The sequence below is a fragment of the Triplophysa rosa genome, linkage group LG3 (genome assembly GCF_024868665.1).
Source record: "Triplophysa rosa linkage group LG3, Trosa_1v2, whole genome shotgun sequence".
NCBI lineage: Eukaryota > Metazoa > Chordata > Actinopteri > Cypriniformes > Nemacheilidae > Triplophysa > Triplophysa rosa.
In genome coordinates this window covers 2,401,123-2,421,726 of record NC_079892.1, presented here as the reverse complement: position 1 = coordinate 2,421,726, position 20,604 = coordinate 2,401,123, and the positions used below count along the sequence as shown (strand labels likewise).

Here is a 20,604-nt window from a genome sequence, read left to right as displayed (position 1 = left end):
GTCAACAGCTAATTGTAGGCGGGATCAGAAATTCCGTTTGCAAATGAAAACCAGAGAGCTCGAGAGCTCTGCTGCAAATGTCTGTCATAGCAAATTTGACCAATCATAATCGAGTTCCTTCAGGAAAGACTGGGTTGTGATTGGACGATACTTATGTCTGTCAATTGTTTCAAATCGACCAATGGACGATGTGGACGTTTTAAAGCCCCACCCTTTCCCTCCTGTTCCGCCTGTGTCGTTCCGTGTGGAAACTTGTGTCAAAAATAACAAGCTCCGTATTTTATTACATTCACACGTTTAAGCGCCAAAACAGACGAGTTTAACAAGCTTTAATAAACACATAACAATTCTCCAAATGTCCTATTAATCTTTGATGTAGTACGACATTTGATAATGAAATATGAATAACTTAGCGATCACACTGTTGCCATGGTAACTGAAGCAACTAGCTTGCTAGCCTCGCCGTCGTAAACGGCTCAGCGTTCTGAGGAAACTAGATGCGTCCTCTTCAATAGTAAATATTTTTTGAAACAGTTCTTCTTTTTCATTTAAAATAACGCTGCTTAACGGACGGTCTACATTTAAACGAAAATGTAACGTTAGGTGAGTTTGTATCCACGTCGTTGCATTTGGTTGACCAGATTAACGTGTCAAAATGAGTTGATCAGTGTGAGATTATAGGCTTTTGTAAATATATATAAATCTGCATTCTTTATATTTAAAAACATTGTTTTACACTTTATACGAAAATATTACATTTCCTCTTTCTTATAGAGTATCTGGTTTTTCTAGTATTTGTAGTATTTTAGACATGTACCACAGCAGTTTAATGACAATCTTACATTGTAGTATCCTGAAGTATAGTGTAAATACTATGGTTTATGAAAATAGTAATCATAGAGTACCTTCGTGCTTCAGTACTTTCAGAAGGAGAGCCAGGCTAGATAAATAATATATGTAAATAATATAGATTTGATAGGTATAACATATGATAAAACGGTTAGCACAAGGAGCTCTGGCTCAAGATGTACGCAACAGGTTGCCTCTCTGTCATTATTCAATAACTCTAATCCTCTTTGCAGGATTTATTTTTAGAGGATGAATGAGACGTGTGAGGTGATCAGTACCTGAACCTCAGGTAGACTCCGATCGGCTGAGGGAAATGCGCTGTGGCCATGAAGAAAATATTTAACTTCAAGAAAAAGAAGGGCTCTCCTAGCCAGTCTGAGACAGGGAGCGTGCTTTCAGCCAGCTATGATGTGAAGGAGAAAGACCTCGGAAAGGTACATAAGGCTGCGTGCAGTGGAGATGTGGCCAAACTCAGACAGCTGGCCAAAAAGAACGATTTAAACCAGCTGGACAAAGAAAACAGGTAATGCTTGACATATTAAAACCATTTAGCTTGTCTTAAAATCACATTCACATAATCCTCTTTGACTGCAGAACTGCCCTACACATCGCTTGTGCCTGCGGACACACAGATGTGGTTCAGTTCTTAGTGGACAACAAAGTGAAACTAAACTTATGTGACAATCAGAACCGCTCCGCCTTAATGAAGGTACTGTCTGTTTGTTCTTAGTAGTTATGGGATTTCTTTGCATTATTGTTCACTGGTTATGTTTTTTGGTGCTTGGCAGGCGGTTCAATGTGAGCATGACCGCTGCGTGTCTTTGCTCCTGGAACATGAAGCTGACCCAAACCTGGTGGACATCAATGGAAACACAGCACTGCACCTGGCCGCCCGCATCCCTTCCCTGCCTGTGGCCATGCAGCTGTTGGAGCACGCGGCCAACATCAACGCCCAGAACAAGGTAAAAACTAGGCATGGAAACCACATTCGGTTTCTTTTAGTCAGGGCCTAATGGCAGTATGCATTTACAGACGTGAAAGAATTGTATTGTACACTGAAAGCTAATGTGTTTTCTTTTGTTTGATGGACAGGATGGAAACACTCCATTGATGCTGGCTGTGATGGACAATCATGCGGACATGGCGGAGCTTCTTCTGAAAGAAGGAACAGATGTCAATGTGAAGAACCAAGAGCAGCGGTAAGAAATCTAAAAAAATGAACTTGTCTACTTTTCAAATGTATGTTTTTGTGTGGTTAGGTCAAAACAAAACTTTAAACATAACATTCTATGCCGAATTCTTTGCTCAGGTCTGTGTTGATGATAGCAGCATGCAATGGTCAGATCAGCATGGTGCGTTTGCTCCTCCAGTACGATGCTGACATCACAGCGAAGGACAATAGAGGATGGTCGTCTGATGATTATGCTGTCATGAACGGACACCACGCGTAAGTTTGATCGCTTACATTTCAAACACACTTCACTGTGGACTTCAAAGATGTGTGTTTCGAAAATACACTAAATGTTTATAGCTTTCATTCACTAGAGCTTATATCCGTATTCGTCTTGTTGGCTTTAGCTGTTCTCATCTGATCATTGAGCACGGAACCAAGAGAAAATCTCTGCAGTCTCCTTCCCATTTTACTGCCGGTAAACAGCGAGGAACGTCCATTCTGGGCAGCCCCGGCAGTGTTGGGGCTGGTTTGCATCTGGGAGGACCAGCTCTGGATAAAGATGGTAAGAATTTTTGAGTTTACCCATATAGCGATTGATGATATCAGTTAATTTGTCGTGTCGTCCACGCTCATAAGTATGTATGGTATTACATGTCAGTGTCACAGTAGTCTGCAGTATTTTACCTGGAGTGTTTTGATTAGTTGTGTTCCCATTGTTATATCACGCTCATCTGTCATAGCAGCAGGAGGCAGTGTTGCAGGTGCAGGGAAAGGTGTGTATGTACTGTAGATTAGACACAACATGATGAAAAACAATCTTTTGGGGTTAATTTTGTTCTCCCTTTACGAGAGAAATAGCATCTGTAGTTAGATTTCCTACTTTTAAGCTCAAACACCAAAACTTTTCAGGCAGTCTTTTTGGTCATGTACTTGGCTGCACATGCAGTATATACAGTATATGGCACAATCTCAGTTAATCTGTCTTGTATTTCTCGCTTCAGATACAGAGGACATTTCCCACACAGACTCCATTAGTAGGTAAGATAAAGTGCATTGATTTGTCAGACAGGATGAGACAGCAAATGATTTAATGGGTTAAGTATCAAACCTTGTTTTTTTAATTGAAGGGCATCAAAAAGTGGAGCTGCAGTCTCGTGGCCTTCATCAGATGATGATCAGGAGTTAGACTTTAGCCCGAAGGTATTTCTCAGTTCTGTCGTACGCATACGCGCTTAACACTTTGAATACATGTGATGATAATTGATGTCATTTTTTTTCACAGAAACAGAAAGTAAACCTGAAGAAACTCATACGTGCCTCCAAAAAAGAGAAGATAGTGGGTAAATACAAATCTAAACTTCTGTGATGATGTTTTGGGATCGTCGTTGTGCAGTTTTTTGAAGGCCCTGTCCTGTAGCATAGTTCCTTTAATGCAAGTTGGTCCACCTCGTGAGGCGATTGGCTCTTTTACCTACAAGGCATATTGAGCTTTGGCTTATAATGTCTTTGCCTGTAGACATAGCGAATCGAGATCCAGACAAATCCTGGAGCGGATCAGAGTCAGAGAGTGAGGGGAAAGCTGCAAAATATCCACCGCTGCCCCGACCCCTCCCCTCCCGCAGCACCTCCGCCCAACTCCCTGTAGCACCCTCACCTGCTTCTTTACCCCACCCATCCCAGATGAGCACCGGCCCCTTCAGCAACACTTATAAGGTAACACTCACTGTGTCTTTGTCTGGAACAGGTTCTAACTCTTCTCCTCTTTTTTTCCTTTTTCGGAATTATTTCACCAATTTCATCCTGCCGGGGCAGGCGGGCAGAGCGAGTTGCCCTCTAGTAGCAAACTAGATATGGATGGCAGTGAAAGTCCAGAGGAAGAATCTGAGGAGGATGATGAGGATGACGAAGGTGAGGATGAGGACGATGATTGTGAAGAGGAGGAAGAAGACAGTGACGATGATGATGAAAATGAGGATCAAGAAGAAGAAGATGACAATTCTGAGCAACAAGATGAAGAGGAGGGTGAAGATGAGGAAGAAGCTGATGACGCTTGTAGGACAATAGATGTTCCTAAATTAACTCCAGAGGCACTCTGTACATCAGAACTTGATCAAATTAAAGACATGACTGATGGAAACGAGACGAACGTCTTGAAAGACAGAGAACATGCAGCGCAAGAGACTTCAGCAGATATTTCTCAGAACCCAGAAACTTCGCTTTATGAAGGTTCAATTCCAGGGATTCTTCATTTAGGAGATGACTGCCTCGTGTCAGCTGTCAGGGTTGAGGCGATATTCTCTGATGAGGATGAAAATGAGAATGCCAATGACAGTCCAAAACCTGCAAAGTTCAACATGTCCTTACAGAGAAATCTGAGTCATGAAGGTGATGAAGATGATTGGGATGATGACGAAGATAAAGAGCTGATGAGAATTGAAGGGAAGGCTTCACAAACCCAAACATTTGAAGAGCAACCCAACGAAAATGACATTCCACTCAAAGGTGTGGCAGATCATGAAGTAAGTACTCCTGAATGCCACGACATTCCTACTACAACATCTAAGGTGACAAATACTGCAGAGGACGATGATAATAGGGATGATGTGGAAGAAGAGGATGAAGCTGAAACCAAGAAGCTACCAAACTTGGCAACGGCACTGCTGGCACTCAAGAAACCAGAGAGCCCGGAGGTCTCCTGGGGGTCTGGCTCAGAGAAAAGTGATGGAGATAAACCATCAGACATTGAAGAATCTCACCCTTCAGTTCAGGATGCTGTTTTACTAGGACCTGCTGAGCCCATTACCACACATGAAGCACCTGTCCACACAGATCAGAATGATGACAGTGAAGCCGTACCTGTGTCCATGATTGTTGAATGTGATGATCAGAGCGATGAAGAGCAAAGCATAAATGACAGGAGACAGGAGGAGGATGTGAGTGAAGAATCAGACAGTCAGGTGAATCAAATGCAGTATGATTTTGCGAATGGCTCGGTCAGAGTTTCTGAAATGGGTCAAAACTCGGACGTCAGTGACAACGATTCTTTGTCACAAGAAGATGAATGCATCGATGAATGTCCTGACCAGAGCCTAAGCCAACCACAGACCAACACAGAGATGATCTTAAACTCTAATCCAAACAGTCCGTCACCATCAGAGGATTTGAATCAACCGTCAAACGCTTTTAAATCTAGATATCATGACTTTCCTCAAAGTAAAAGCACAGATTATTTTGTCAAAGGTGACATTTCTGTGGAGTTTACTGAAGGACATCCGAAGGGTGAACCAGCTCCACAAGAAGAAATTCCCTACACAGTCATAGATGACGTCAATCTCACTTCTGATTCCGATGGAGAAGACGTGGAGCAGAACTGTATAAATGAATCTGTAATGGAAGAAAGACTTGTAAAGCGAAGGTCCCTGCAGGTACTCTGGAGATGATGGTTAGAATAGCCAGAGCTGGAATGTGTTGATATGTGGTTTGTTGTTGTAGCTTTTAGATGTGGTAGCTGTGTAGCTAATAAGGCGTCTTTGACAGATCTGTCCTTGCGCATTCCACTTTTGCTTTCCTTTATGTTGAACGTTGTTTTACGTATGTAACCGAAACAAACCCTGTTTGTTCTCCAGCTCGCTCGGCTTGGTTTAACAACATTGTTGAGTTTGTATTGTTTTGTTTTCTTTAAACAGGAGGAATCAGTCACAGATGATGAAGAGGAGGAGGAGGAGGACGCAGAAGAAGAAGAGGAGGAGGACGCAGAAGAAGAGGAGGATGAGAAGAAAGAACTGGAGGAACTGTGTAATAAGCCTCAAAACGGTGAAGCCACCAAAGAAAAACAAAGAGGTAACTTTACTTCACTAATATGACAACTTAGGATATTGCAGTGACTATGTTATATTTATCATGGCAGTATAAACTTCTGTGTGATTTCATATCTTCTGCTTTTTTTCCAGATTTCCTTTCAGAGTTGGGTCTTGAGAAGGACGACGAACACAATGACTCTCCCTGGGACTCCGAGGTATATGATAGGTTAAAAACAAAGCTGGGTTTGATCACACTCACAATGAAGACAGGCTTCCTAACCGAGGGTTATCAAAATGACCCTAGTGGTTGATGATGGAACTGCAGGGAGTGATGTGAGATTGTGATAGAAAGTATGTAAATTATTAAATGGATGATTAAAAATATTAAAATGAACACATTTTTAATTATGTGCAAAAAACTATGTATTGAAACATAAACATCACACGGACGCTTTATTAAGTACATGATGTAGGTCATGAGGGTTTTGGAAAGGATTGTAACCCTAAAGGCTTCTGTTTGTGCATTTCATTCTGATGTGTCATAATTTCTTTCATTTCAGTCTGCTTCTGAGAGCCCAACAAAGAAGCATGCTCCTGCCAAACCACACCGATCCATGTCCGATGTGTGTGAGGAGAACCCTGAAGGTGTGTAAACCCATCCAGATTAGTTTTTCTTGACTGTTTTTCCTTTATTATTGCATTTTAATATGCCATTATAACCTTTCCTCTGTTGCCTTCTGCAACCATTTCATGCTTAAAAATATACGCAGAAAAGATTGACATTTCCATGGCTTTGCTTAATCAAAGTTTTGACTGTACATGCTGCGTCGAGTGATGCACGGCATGGGTTATTTTTTTAGAGTTGCATTTCATGATCTTATTAAATTTCTTTGTAGACTTCTTATACGTTCCCTCCTTTGTAAAGCGAGAGAGGAATGTTAATTTATTTGGAAGTGTAGACCAGCCAGGAGGCTGCAGGACTGTGGGTAGGCATTCCGCATCATGATTGGCTGTTGTCATTCTGGATTGCTCATTAACCATAATCCCCTGCAGCATCTCTGTTATAGCCGTCGCATTAACATCCTGTTCTTGCATTCTCAGATTTCACATACATCTGTTGTCATCTGCGTGTTCGTGGCATGTTGCAAGGAGGCTTTAAATTTTGATGATGCTCCGCTAATACTTACTAACAGTGGAGATGGTCCATTACATGTTTACAAGATGAACAGCTAAAACCTAACTGTTACAGAAAGATTTGAATGCATTTGTTCGCTCTCACGCCCCCTCATAGGCATTAAAGCGACCTCCATTCCTGCATGTGCATGCCTGCACACCTGCTACATGGAGACCTGTGCTTGTGTGTTAAAATTCATGCTACTTGTTATAGTGTGTGAGATACGTTTTTTTAAAACATTGTTTCCTGGTGCATTTCAGTTGTTAGAAATGAAGAAGATGATGAAGAAGATGATGAGGAAGAAAAGGAGTTGGAAATACCGGTAAGCGTCTTTTCAAGTAGATGTAGGTAAACATGACCAATCACAATTTAGAATTCAAACATAGGTAACGGAGAAGACCAATCACAATTCAGGATACAATAGTGATGTCATTTCTGTCTGTTTGATTTTGAATGTTGCATATTCCATCAGAAATCAGATATTACTTTTTTTTAATGTAAATAATAAATGTTATTACTTCGTATACAGTTTCATATGAAATGAATTTACTCTTTGCAGCCTAAAGTGATAAAAAGGGAGCCAGTGTCTGTTCTCAACAAGCTGATGGACACAAGAGAAGCTGCTAAGAAAACAGGTAAATACAAATTTTGCATAATAATATCTTGTAAGATTTCTGTTTTCTAATTTAAAACCCATCTTTCCTTTAACAGATCTAATGGAAGAACTGGGTTTGGGGGATGCTGATGATCTTGAAGGTAATTTTCATGTCTCTGCTTTACTCTGACATTCTCGAATCAGTCTTACCATTTTACAGTCTGATGTGCTTGTGTTCTTGTGTTTGTCTCATTTAAAGCACATCGCCCTTCAGGTTAGATACTTAAGCACTTGTGTACCTGTTTATAGTTCTGCTGATGCCTAGCGTTTAGCACACATGCTCCGTCATTCTGGTGCTTCAGTAAATAAATTAGTTGCTTGCTAGCGCGGACATAGAATTATGCTCTTAAAGAGAGCTGCTATTTGTAAGTTGTCCTTATTATATATATTTTTATGCAGCAATCTTTTAGTGCAGAATCTCGCTGCTTCTTACAGATGCTTCAGACTGGGACTCTGCCAGCACTGCCAGTAAGGCCAGTAAGAATTTTCCCGTATTTAAGCTGGAGGAGGAACCTGTATGTGACGACCCGCCAGCCCCCGCGAAACCCATCACGCCCCAGGAGCGAGACATGGACATAAGAGAACTTAAAGACATGCATCCGGAGAGATTCAAACCCTCAACCACACCGCCTCTTCCCAGCCCACGATCTCTCAACACAGATGCCAGCTCGAAGCCAAGCCCACTGCCACGACTCCGCCTGGACTCAAATCAAAGGCCGGAGAGTGAAGGTACATGTGGAACACTAGATGTCAATTTCTGAGTGTGTCAAGGTGTTTGAAATGAATGTATATCATAATACTAATTAATTTACCTGATTTGATAAATACTATGTAGAATCTGACTGGGATACAGACATCTCCAGTCCAGCCAAGATAACACTGCCAAACATCACACAGTCTGACACAGGTAAATTTCATCTGCTCGGCAAAGTGACTTTCAGGATAGTGGACATCTCAATGTATTTAATGTATATTAAGGTAAAATGGAAGTTTCCTCTTCAGCTCTTCGACAGGAACCCAAAGCAGAAGATGATGAAAGTGACAGCAACTTAGATGCTAGCGAACAGGAAGATCAGGTAGGTAGAATGAAGATGATTCATTAAAGGTTGGGTTCAGCTTTAGAGGATTTTATCTTTGCTCAGGTTATGACCTATTTTTCATTTGCCATGCTGGTTTGCGAAATCATTCCATGCTGTGAGATATTTAAGGGGCCATGTTATGATTTGAAACATTTTCGGTGTGCCATGAGGTCTGCTCATGATGCTTTTTGTGCTACTGTACCATTGACACCCTGCAAATTTGAACACAAAATGATGCATAATGTGATCCCTTTATAGGATGTCTTTTTTTATTTTTCTGTATTGTATTTTAATTTGAAGTATGAGTGATCTCTGTGACAATAAACTGTTGTGTAAAACATGCATGTCACGTTCCATCTGAAGTCCTTCAGAGATGTGTTTGGTGTCTCATAGTTGGTTGTATTCTTTTGTCCAATTTTGCAAACGAAGGCCAGACAGACTTTACCAGCATCTTGTGTAGATGTATGTAGCCCGTATAACCGTGATCCCTCGGATCTCCGAGCCTCTCCTGAGGAGGAGGAGAGGATAAACGCTAGTGACACTCCCTGGGAAGAACGATACGAGAAGATCTGGGTGGAGAGTGAAAAGAAGGAGACCAAATCCCAATATAAAAATGTGACAGCTGAACTGAAAGAGAGATTTGGAGAACTGGAGCCTGCTGATCTTTTGGAGAAGGATGGGGAAGACGGAAAAGAAGCTAAGGGAGAGGAAGAGGTGGACACTACCGACGAAAAGGAAGCTGATGTTGAAGATTCCAGCGAGGAAGAGGACGAGCCGATAGTGCGTCCCACAGCTCGGGCGAGAAGTGCCGTACTTTTGCCAATTCCTGAGCAGAGGGAGTCTGGCCTGGAAGACTCGCAGTCTGAAGAACCTCCGGAAGGTGTCCAACGAGCCGTGAGTGTTGAGATCAGTGACGCAGACCGTCATCAGGACAACCTTTCCAATGATCAGCATCATCCTACCATCAGCCGAGACAACCGAGTGGACACTTCCTCTGATGAAGATGATGGAGATTTGTCTGTAGGTAGTGGAACCAAAGCAAGAGCCAAAAAGTGTCCATCAAAACCAGAAAACATTAATGCTGAAAAAGCAGATGAGTGCCATAGAACCCAACGGCTAGATGCTATTGAGCCGGACATCCCACCTAACATTCTGAACATGCCCTCTTCTGACTCTGATGAGGTTGAGGAGGGCCTGTGGAAGTCCAGATATGAGGTAGGACACCAGAGCGGGGCGAGTCTCCAGTAGTTTGTGAAAAGAATTAAGTCTTTATTTTCCTTTGCCTTAAGTGTCTGCTTGAAGGACAAACCCCTCTTATTTTACTGACCGGCTCCTGACTGTTCCCTGCCAATGTCAGTAATGATTTGAACTGTGTTTTCAAATCGTGAACATTTTCATGCCTTTAAAGACCCCATGAAATGGTTTGTTGAGTTTTTCTGAAAATGACTAGGAGCGTAAAGGGATAGTTCTGTTAAAAAAATCATTTATTCCCCCTCACGTCATTCCAAACATGTATGACTTTCTTTCTTCTGCAGAACACAAAAGAAGATATTTTGAAGAACGTTGGTAACTAAACAACATTGACCCCCCATTGACTTCCATTGTATGAACACAAAACCACCGAGACGTTTCTCAAAATATCTCCTTTAGTTTTCCACAGAAGAAGATGATTATGATTCATGTTGACAGTTTTCTTTTTGTTTGAACATTCAAATTAAAGCTAACAGACAAAGACCACAAGCCACAAAACCTTACGTTTCATGGGGTCTTTCATTTGGCCATCCTGTCATGTATCCGTCTTGACCTCAACAGTATTTTAACCGTGTGTTACAATATTAAATATTCATCAGTTTATGTTTTGTGCTGGTTTCAAATGTTCCCCTTGAGACCGCACACGGGTGTCAGTCCGCACCTCATCTGTCACGCGTGTGTTTCCTCCAGCCGTCTGAAGATCTGTCACACTGCTGTTAGTCTGTGCTTTCATCATGTGTCTCAACAGAGAAGCTTCTTCACAGCCATTTCTGCGTGAAACTTCTCTGTTGATGTCGGCTTGAAGTGTTTCTAGTCCTCTGAGCTTCTTTTTGACAAGAAAAGAAGACATGTGGCGTTTGTGTGTGGAGTTTTGTCTTTTGTAGGTGATGTTGTTTTTTTCATTGTTACAATGTTTGGCATGACCATCTAACAATTTTAATTGAAGAAATGCAATATATATATTATATGTGTTATGAACATTAAATATCTTTTAACCCTTTTTTAACATCCTGTATTTTAGGTGGGTAAGGAGAAGGCGGATGATATGAGAGGAGAACATCAGATCATTGGTTTGTGGGATACTGGAGGATCCAGAGAACGAGATGAACTTGATCGAGGAAAAGGAAAGAAAACCGACACCAACTCTGGCAACCCAAAACCTCAGGACAGAACCGCTGGTGACAGAAAACAGGGTAGTGTTTCACCAAGACACCTGACAAGAAGTTCAAGAAGGTAAATATGTTGATAGAAAATCATATGCTTAATACACTTTGAGTTTAGGACACAAAAGAAGATATTGTGAAGAACGTTGGTAATGTTGAACCCCATCGAGTTCCATTGTATAGACACAAAACCACTGAGACATTTCTCAAAATATCTTCTTGTTCATGTTCTATAGAAGAAAGAGTTATAAACAGGTTGTGTCCCTTTTAAAGTCTTTAGCAAATAACCACAGCTGATAGATGTTTTGTGGAAACCCTACAAAGTGTGTTTACTCCCCAAAACAAAGTTTGTAGTGTGTGCACAGTATATACAAGTAGCTTTGTTTTGTGTTGTTGCCTTTTTCATTTCAAAGTCATGATGAGATTTATGCCCTCCAGCAGTAACAGGGCTCCGTCACATGGTGAGGAAGAGGAGGAAAAGAGAATGTTAGATAGCCAAGCCAGAAACCACCGTGTAGCTCCCCCCGCTCAGGCCGACCCCTCCCGACCTACGACCTGCCATAACGGAGACCTTGAGTCTGTCTTTGATGATAGTACTTTAAGTGAGCTGTCAGAGGAGGACAGGAGGTATACATGCAGTATTTATTATATAAATAAGTATACGTTTGAATTTATTTGTTATGTAATGCTACTATATAAACTGTCATTTAAAATATACAATGATACAAAACAAATAAATGACGTCGATGTGACGAAATATATTTCCCAGAATTCCTCACAAGCACTAAAGATTGTGTGTGAGTGGAGGTATAATCTTAGTTGTTATAAAGAATACTGCATTATATCCTCAAGTGCATTTAGAGCACCAAACGTGCTCTCCATGCAACCAGTCTTGTCTGGTTTTGGTAACGATCATGTTTGTTCTTCTCTCTTCGGGACAGATCTCCATCTTCAAGGCGTAGGAAAGAGCAGGTGAGCTTCATTCATTCAAGTGCTGTATACCTCCTCTGAAAAGTGTCAGTGCTGATTCAGAGTTTCTGTTCCTGACACAGACTGCTGGAGAGCTGGAGATGGCCGATGACTTTGAAGATCTCACCCAGTCTTCAGACACAGCCACTGAGGATCTGGAGACGCCAGTATCTGGATACCGTAACGCCTCTCTGCTCTTCAAACAGCTCGACTCGAGCTATCTGGGTGAGTCTGTCTCCGAAAATCATAAATGAGATGTCTTCCATGACAGCAATGATGTTCAACTGAGAGCACAGATCTGGTTGTGAATCGCGTATTTTTGGTGCATCCCGCAGATTCAGTGAGCATCGTGAAACTACAGAACATGTTTCACGAGTATGAGCGCACCATCCAGAGAGAGCGAGACAGACACGGCCGTCTGGCGGAAAAGACGTCACAGCTGGAGCAAGAACGCGGTGAGCTCAGGACTCTGCTGGATGAGATGAGAAGCAGCAAATCCAGCCTGGAACATCTCAAACTGGAGCTGGAGACCGACATGAACAACCTCAAGTGAGCTCAGCTGCATGCATACCCACAATTCCATTTCCTTAATTGACAATTTCTCTGACAATGGGTCCGATAACATCTCTCTCATAACGGCTCTCTTTCCTGAAGGTTCCTGCTGAGACAGGAGCAGGAAAAACATCAGAGCGCTCTGATGCTTTACAATAAAACCCGCGAGCAGCTCCAGAGGAAGGAGGAGCAGCAGCAAGCCGAAGCCGAGGAGCGACACAAAGCCGAGCTGAAGGTCCGGAGTCTGGAACTGGAGATCAGAGCTTTGAAAAACAGCATCAAACAGGTGACCAATCCTCTGTTTAAGCCAGCCACCATCTCAGTCTGGTTCTTGCTGAGTTTTCCAGCGAGTCCAGAGGCGTTCTTCAGGTCTATTTTCATTGTGCTGATGTGTTTATGTGTTTAGCTGGAGGAGGACGGAGATGAGTCTCAGCGTCTCCTGTCTCATGAACGCAGCGCTCGCACCCTGCAGGAGGAGTTACTCAATAACCACCTGCGCAAGCAGCAGGACATCGAGGAGGAAAACCTCCGAAACCTCAACAAGAGTAATGAGGTACGGCTGTCCCCTCTAAATATGACCAACTGTGGTCGTAAAAGTGAACTTGATGTTTCTAAAAGACAAACATTTTCATATTAGGCAGTATTATACACGCATCTTTGCATTGCCTCGGAAATTCTCTGTACTTGGAAAACCTTTCCGTTAACGGCTCTAATCTAGTTTCCTGACACGTGATTGGTCAGCTTGATCTTAATGACCTGCACTTTAGCATTGATTTACTGTCAGATCCAACCAACCAAACCGATGTATTCCGGCACATACACTATTTTACAGTTTTAAAGTTTATAACCACTTTTTGTTTTAAACAAACTTAATAATAAACAAACGTAATCATGTGCTCAGGCCGTGTCCCAACTGACGGAGGCTTCGGACCGCGAGCGTGAGCTGCTGCAGCAGAACCGAACCCTTCAGGACGATCTGAACGGCGCTCGGTCCGAGCTGGACCGCTGTCAGTCCAACAGCCGGCAGGAGGAGTCTCGGCTGGCCGAGGAGAGAGACGCCCTGCGCGAGAGATTGGAGGATACTCGCAGGGACCTGAAACTGAGCGAGGAGGCTTTAGCCCAGACGGTTTTCCAGTATAACGGTCAGCTGAGCGCTCTCAAGGCCGAAGGCTCGGTGATCAGCACCAAACTGGAGCACGAGAGACAAACCAGGCAGCAGCTGGAGGCAGAGGCTGAGGCGAGCAGGGCCCGACTGCAGGGGGCACTGCAGGAGGCCGAAAGATGTCAGGTCAGAGTCCAGAACCTTTCTTTTGTTCCCTTTGAACCCCGTATTTTTGGTACTACACCGATCTCATTGTGTATTTGTGAAACCTCTCAGGCCTCGCGCGCAGACGCAGAGCGCACCCTCCAGCGAGACCGCGAGGAACACCAGCGTGCTCAGGAGAAACACATCTTTGGGTCCAACGCCCAGCGTGACACCATCCAATCCCTCTCCCAGAAACTCAGCAAAGCAGAGGCGCGTGCCAACAGCCTGGAGAACGAGTGTCATCGCAGCTCTCTGGCCGTCACCGAGAAGGGCGTGCTGCTGGAGGCGCTGGCCCGAGAGAGAGACCAAGCCCAGGCCAAACTCAAAGAACTGGAGGCAGCGTTACTGAGCGAACGCGAGCAGGCCAGTCGCGCCGCGGCCAAACAGGAAGCTGTGCAGGAGAGGCTGGCCCAGACTCAGAGCGAGAGCGCGCTGCTGCGTCAGAAGCTGGAGGAGGCGTTCAACAAGGGCTCGGCGAAAGACAAGGTCGTGACGGACGTCCAGCACAACTTCGCCGAGATGCTGAACCAGTTACGGGCGGACGGAGAGGAGAGAGTTCATCTGGTGGAGGAGAGAAGCAAAGAGCTGGCCAGAACCAATGGAGAGCTGCGAGAGCAGAACTATAAACTAGAACAGGAGAAGAGCGAGAGAGAGGTCATTTCCTGTTTAAAAAATAAACGTTTATGGGGTTGTAAACCTTTGTGTGACTCTTTCTTCAGTGGAACACAAAAGAAGATATTTGGAGAAACGGTTTTGTGTTCATACAATGGAAGTCAATGGGGTTAAGTGTCGTTTGCTGACCAACGTTTTTCAAAATATCTTCTTTTGTGTTGTGCAGAAAAAAAGTTGGGGTAAATCATGAGAGAATTTTCATTTTTGGGTGAACTATTCCTTTAAATCCCATATAAACCTTGTATCTCTAATCAGGCGTCTCTAAGACAGCTTCAGCAGGAACTAGCCGACTGTCTGAAGAAGCTCTCCATGTGCGAGGCCTCGCTGGAGGTCAACACGCGGTACCGCAACGACCTGGAAGAGGAGAAGACGCGCACCCTGAAAGAACTGGACAGACTAAAGGGGAAGGTACCTGTCAATCAAATTACACTTCCTTCCTGAAAACCATCCAATCCCAGATAATACTGCGTATTACACAGGCGAATTGATGTTGTGTTGCGTCTCAGCTTCAGGAGACCGAAGAGCTTCACGTCCAGGCTGAGAGACGCATCAGTCACCTGAAAAACACTTTAGACGAGAAAGAGCGTGAGGTGTATAACACCGCCCAGAAACTAGAGGAGGCGCTGGCTGCGTCTGCCAGCAAAGAGCAAACGCTTAAACAGCTGGAAGAGGCCATGCAGAGGTGCGGTTCACTAGTAAATGAATCAAAACCTGTATGTGACTCTTTCTTCGGTGGGACACGAAAGAAGATATTTGGAGAAATGTCTCAGTGGGGTTCGGTGTTGTTTGGTTACCAACGTTCTTCAAAATATCTTCTTTTGTGTTCTGCAGAAGAAAGAAACTCGCACAGGTTTAAATGACAGGACGGTGCATGCAGCATCTCTTTAATGAACGTCTAACACCATTTCAGGTTGGAGATTGAGAACGCCAGACTGGAGGCCGCAGTGAAACAGCAGACCGGCCGCGTGGAGGTTCTGCAGAAGAGCGCTCAGGAGGGAGCTGCGGTGAGTTCTGACAGATATCACATGAATCCTCACAGAACCTCATCCTTTTAATTCACTTGGACTTGGAGAGAAATGTTGGTTGTGGCAGTGCAAAGAGAGAGGATGTGTAAAGAAGAGGTGACATGGTTCATGTAAACTGATGGTAAAGTCCCTCTCTTCACAGCTGTCAGATTCATCGCCTGGAGACGGGGTTGGTATCAAACATCTAGCTGTGGTTTTAGTCCCTTTCATTCGTATCTCTCCATGGATAGTTCTTCTGGGCCTGATGTTCTTGCAACCTAAATCAAAATGACGATTGATCTTACTGCTTGAAATAGTTTCTCTCTAGTCGTTCCTTGAATATTTGTTCTCTTTTGGTGGCGGTCTTTCTGCAGGTCTGAGATGATTTTCATTGAATTCCTGTGCTCTTCTCTTCTGGCGTTGGTTTGATGTTAAAAGCTTAATCTGCATGAAGCGTTTTGCTAAGAAAGTGGTGATCTAAAGTATTTCTCCCAAGAAACTTCAAGACGGCAACGGATGTTTGTGTTTGTGCATGTGTGTTCAGGTCAGAAATCGCTTGGAGGATCTCGTGACAAACCTGCAGAGCAGTAAAATGACACTAGAAGATCAGCTCAACCGTGAGGTAAACCATCAGTCGGACAATGAAAGGCGAGGATGATAACAAAAAGAGTTTGTTCTTAAATAATCACAAATGCAGTCCTCTGCTCAGGTGCAAAAGCAGAGTCTGCTGTCCCATAATGCCCAGGACTCACAGGCTCTGTGGGAGGAGGAGCTAAAGAGCCGCTCACGGCTGGGACTCCGCCTCTCCGAGCTGGAAAAGGAGAAAGGAGAACTGACCAATCAGGTGGCTGAAAAGGAAAACATCCAATCAGAACAAAACATTCAGTCAAGATTCGAGTATAAAAACAAACAAGCTTGTAGAAATGGCTCATGTGATGTTTTTCTGATCATTTCAAATGCCTTCAGGTGGAACTCGAGAAGAAAAAAGGCAAGAAGCTGACCGATCAGAAGAAGTCAGTGGACACCCGCCTGGAGCAGGAGATGCAGAGAAACACTGAGCTTCAGAAAGAAATGTACAGGTGACCCTTTAACCTTTCACCCCTGCAGCCGTAGACGTGTTTGAGTACAGAGAGGACGCATCTTTGCGACACCTGTAGTGTGCTTCGCTTTTTAAATAGAACCTTCTTCGGGTGGTAAGTTGTGTTCTTGGGTCAATTTAAAGAGACAGTTCACCCCAAAATTGACTAGCGTAGTGATCTGTTCTGTACACAAAAGTGAAAGAAGACAAACAAGAGTGAGTAAATGGTGATAGACAGTGTATTTTTGGGGTGAACTGTCCGTTTTGTGAATTCTTTGGTAAATTCAGCACATATCCTATTTGTTTGAAGTCTAAAATGAAATGGCTTTTCCCAGGTAGAACAAAATATTTCATTTTAATAAGAAAAAATATGTATAATTTGATTCATTTAAATAATATTTATAATTTATATCTTATAAGAAAAAATTTGTAATAATTTAATTTATATGTAATGTTTACATTCAATAAAAAACATTTCTAATTTAATTACTTAATATTTAAGAAAAACATAATTTGAAAAGAAAACCTTTATTTATATTTGGAATAATGCGCATTAAGGAGGACCAGGAATCTGTCACTTTGATTTCATGTTGACTTCAACTAAATGTTGTCTTTTGTGCTGCTGTAGTGCTGTTAAAACAGCATTCTGAACCCTGATTGGTCAAAGCTGAAATTCAAATGATGAACCAATAATAAAGCAATACATGAAAGGCGTGTAGAATGTCTCTCAGTTCATCATGTGTGCATGTCAGGTTGAAGACTCTAGTGAAGAGCGCAAAGAAACAGCTGCGGGAACAGGGCGGTGGACATCTGGACTCTCCTCTGGGCAGCTTCAGAGGAGACATGAGTCACAGGCTGGAGGCGGAGACTGCGCTAAGTAGAATGAAGACTAAGGTACAGCATCACATCACGCAGAGCACATCATGCATTGAGTGAGAGCGTTGAAAGATCCCTCCGTGTTCTCCTCACAGGTGGACGAGCTTCACTCTCAGTGCCAGCAGGAGGCGTCACGCTGCTCCCGAGTGGAGGAGGCCAACCGGCAGCTGAAGGAAAAGCTGGCCTCCGTGAAGACTCTGAGCCGGAGCCACGATCAGCTGGAGTGCAGTAACAGGCAGCTGGAGGATGAGGTGGCCGGTCTGCGCAGACAGCTGCAGGCCGGTGTGATGGACCAAAGTCAGGCCGAACAGTACCGCAGGGAGACGGAGGAAAGAGCCCGGCAGGAGATCAGACACAAGCTGGAGGAGGTCAACCTCTTCCTGCAGGTGCACACAATGCGAACACAGATGGTTTTGAATCACATTTTCGTCGAGTTTGATCTGATCTTGATTTGGTTTCCATCAGACGCAGGCCGCGTCTCAGGAGGCTCTGGAGCAGATGAAAGCTGCTAACGAAGCGAGTCAGCGTGCCAACCTAGAGCAGCGTATCCGGGATCTGGAGGCGGATCTGAGCCGCGCGCGCAGCGTACAGCAGGACAGCTCGCTGCAGAGAGACTCCAGCCGCACCGAGCTAGAGCGCTACAAACAACTGTACACAGAAGAGCTGCGGCTCAGGAAGAGTTTCGCCTCTAAACTAGAGCGGTGAGGGGGCGTGGCCTCACGCTTACTACTAGCATAACTCCAGTTTCCAGCTGCATGAACTTGTTTTCAAGATGATGTCGTTTTTCCAGTTATACGCTACATACACTTTTTTTTTAAACATGTTCTGCAGATCGAATGAGAGGCTAGCAGAGGCTAACGCTAAACTCCTGAGCGAGAGACAGCGCAGTAAATCTCTGCTCACAGGCAGTATCGTCAACGGCGGATTAGGAGGTCCCGCTCTGGATGTGGGGGCGTACGGGTCATCTCTAGGACCGCTGAACAGAAGTCTGGGTACCTCTCTGCTGGGTACGGTAGGAGAAGCCCAGAGCAACCGCGTAGAGGCCTACCTGGCAAAGGTGAGCGATGAGCTGCTAATCACATACAGTGTCAATCATTTCATTCTCATATCCACCAACAATAACAACCGTTTTAAACCTACACTAATCATTCATAAATGGTGGGGGGATATGTGATAGGAGTCAGAATTGCCAAACTCAGTGCTTGATTCATTTAGTCGTTTGGCAGTCTTTATTCAGAAAAAGGCACAATTAACAGGTTTCCCAGCGCGACGTGCACAAGTTTGGTAGAGGTTGATCAACTCACTCTTTCTTGTCTTCAGTAAACTTCTTTGCTCTCCTTCAGAAGCGTAACGATTAATCTAGTGGTGTGTTTTGTTCACGGCTGCTTTCTGGACTCTCCTGCCTCTTATTTCTTCAGCTTCTTGCTCAAAAGTCTGTTTCTCACCTGTCCTCTCTTCAGCCTGATACCTGAGCAGGTGTGTAGCTGTGTGCAGATGCCTGAATCACAGAACACACACATTTCACACGCACACACTTGCTTTCATGTCTTTCTAGGGTACTGAGCTTTAGATAAAAGTCTTTTGTGTGAAAATGCTTCACTTTTGGAAGTTGAACGCAATGAATTGAACGAGGATTGCATTTCCGGCGTACAGTATTTAATGTGGTTTTTTTGTCTGCTGCACATTTTAATAGGTCTGATTTTGGTTTGAAGGTCAATGTCATGGCAGTTCGTGACTATTGTACGAGCTGGCTGATTTTTGATCAATTCTTAAAATCTCATTAAATATATTGAGCATACTGCAATAAGTGAGTAATATAGTAATGGCTGTTCCTATACTCATATGTAAACACGGCAATAAAGTCAGTCGTTTGTAATATAAGTCAACTTAGTTGGAACATTCATCCGATGATGTTGGTTGTTTCTGTTACAGATGCAAAAAGAGCTTGAGAAAAACATATCAAAGGAGTTGGACTACGGTGAGTCATCCTTTCAATTGATTCTCTTACGTAACACACACTAAAAATCATTGGTATATTCATTCATAGTTCTCTCTCTTTCAGTTGCAGGAGAGTTGGAGGGAGGTTCTGCCCGTATGTCACCCGTGGGCTCGGCATCGGGCTCTCAGAATCTCAATCTGACCCTGGAACAGCCGGACCCCGTGAGCAAAGCCACTCAACAGTACCTGGAGGTGCTCAAGAAGAACTACATGATCTGACCCAGGGTCAGTCCAGACAATGTGAACCCAATAAACACTAACATGATCATTCTGACACGGAGAAGTGCTTCTTAAAGGGCCAGCTGTTTGAAAACTTCTGGTCTATGTAAGTTTACTCCTGTTGATGTCTTGAAGGGTTTTTTATCGCAGAAATATGAAATATTTGAATGTTGCGAACAACATGATTTTTTTCCACACTGCTGTATTTGTTCTGCTGGTCGGGACTCGTGCAGTTTATGAAAGAATCTTCGATTTTTGTCCTAGCAATACACAGAAACATAGTTTGGTAAAGTCCAAAGGAGTTCAAATCAGTGAAATGACTTCTGTGTGATGGGGAAACTGGCAGAATGCTGGTGAAGTTTAAACATTTGTGTCAACCACCAAAAGGGCCAAAGTGTCAACGCTTCAGAATTAATTTTATGTGATCGAGTGTAAAGTGACGATGCACTTTGTGCCTCAGGAGCGAACGGGCCGTGATTTGAATTATTTTGTCATTGTGCGGTCATCACTGAGGTCTACAGGTGACGTGCTGATGTGTGTTTTGATGCTGTTACAGGTCAGTTCTGTTGTATTATACGTGGATTTTAGTTTACAGTGTATATATTTTGGCTGTTTTTACAGTCGATGCATATTATGAAGTGTTACATTTGTACTGTTAATATTATTACAACGTTATAACGATGGTACGTTTGACACTATTGTGCAATACTGTATATTCAAGTTCAAATGACAAAACTCTTATTTGGAGATGATATTGTTTGCGGAAACAGATGCTTTACTTGAAT

The 20,604-nt window shown here is 43.4% G+C and overlaps 1 protein-coding gene across 13 annotated transcripts; it reads left to right on the top strand.

Moving 5' to 3' along the window:
* Positions 1 to 332: 332 nt before the first annotated feature.
* Positions 333 to 19,836, top strand: si:ch211-272n13.3 (ankyrin repeat domain-containing protein 26). Of its 13 annotated transcripts, XR_008962653.1 has the most exons (47): positions 333 to 603; positions 1,083 to 1,372; positions 1,444 to 1,558; positions 1,638 to 1,811; positions 1,942 to 2,048; positions 2,159 to 2,296; positions 2,428 to 2,585; positions 2,764 to 2,796; positions 3,025 to 3,061; positions 3,151 to 3,223; positions 3,306 to 3,363; positions 3,540 to 3,736; positions 5,710 to 5,863; positions 5,974 to 6,038; positions 6,384 to 6,468; positions 6,720 to 6,809; positions 7,258 to 7,319; positions 7,557 to 7,632; positions 7,709 to 7,753; positions 7,852 to 7,866; positions 8,088 to 8,381; positions 8,488 to 8,559; positions 8,655 to 8,728; positions 9,161 to 9,946; positions 11,004 to 11,215; positions 11,584 to 11,772; positions 12,087 to 12,117; positions 12,198 to 12,339; positions 12,450 to 12,663; positions 12,769 to 12,952; positions 13,073 to 13,219; positions 13,568 to 13,954; positions 14,045 to 14,626; positions 14,900 to 15,052; positions 15,151 to 15,326; positions 15,555 to 15,648; positions 15,812 to 15,838; positions 16,193 to 16,270; positions 16,346 to 16,492; positions 16,615 to 16,727; positions 17,479 to 17,620; positions 17,698 to 17,988; positions 18,068 to 18,303; positions 18,434 to 18,659; positions 19,021 to 19,078; positions 19,535 to 19,580; positions 19,665 to 19,728. XR_008962653.1 is itself a non-coding variant. In XM_057329668.1 (46 exons), the coding sequence occupies exons 2-46, from the start codon at positions 1,176 to 1,178 to the stop codon at positions 19,817 to 19,819; spliced, it is 7,074 nt and encodes a 2,357-aa protein (XP_057185651.1). In that variant the 5' UTR covers positions 335 to 603; positions 1,083 to 1,175. The 13 variants fall into 13 exon arrangements, 12 of the variants coding, with proteins under 12 accessions (XP_057185651.1, XP_057185652.1, XP_057185650.1 ...); XM_057329668.1 differs by lacking the exon at positions 19,021 to 19,078 and having other exon boundaries at positions 335 to 603; positions 2,767 to 2,796; positions 19,665 to 19,819; XM_057329669.1 differs by lacking the exon at positions 19,021 to 19,078 and having other exon boundaries at positions 335 to 603; positions 11,587 to 11,772; positions 19,665 to 19,819.
* Positions 19,837 to 20,604: the final 768 nt, after the last annotated feature.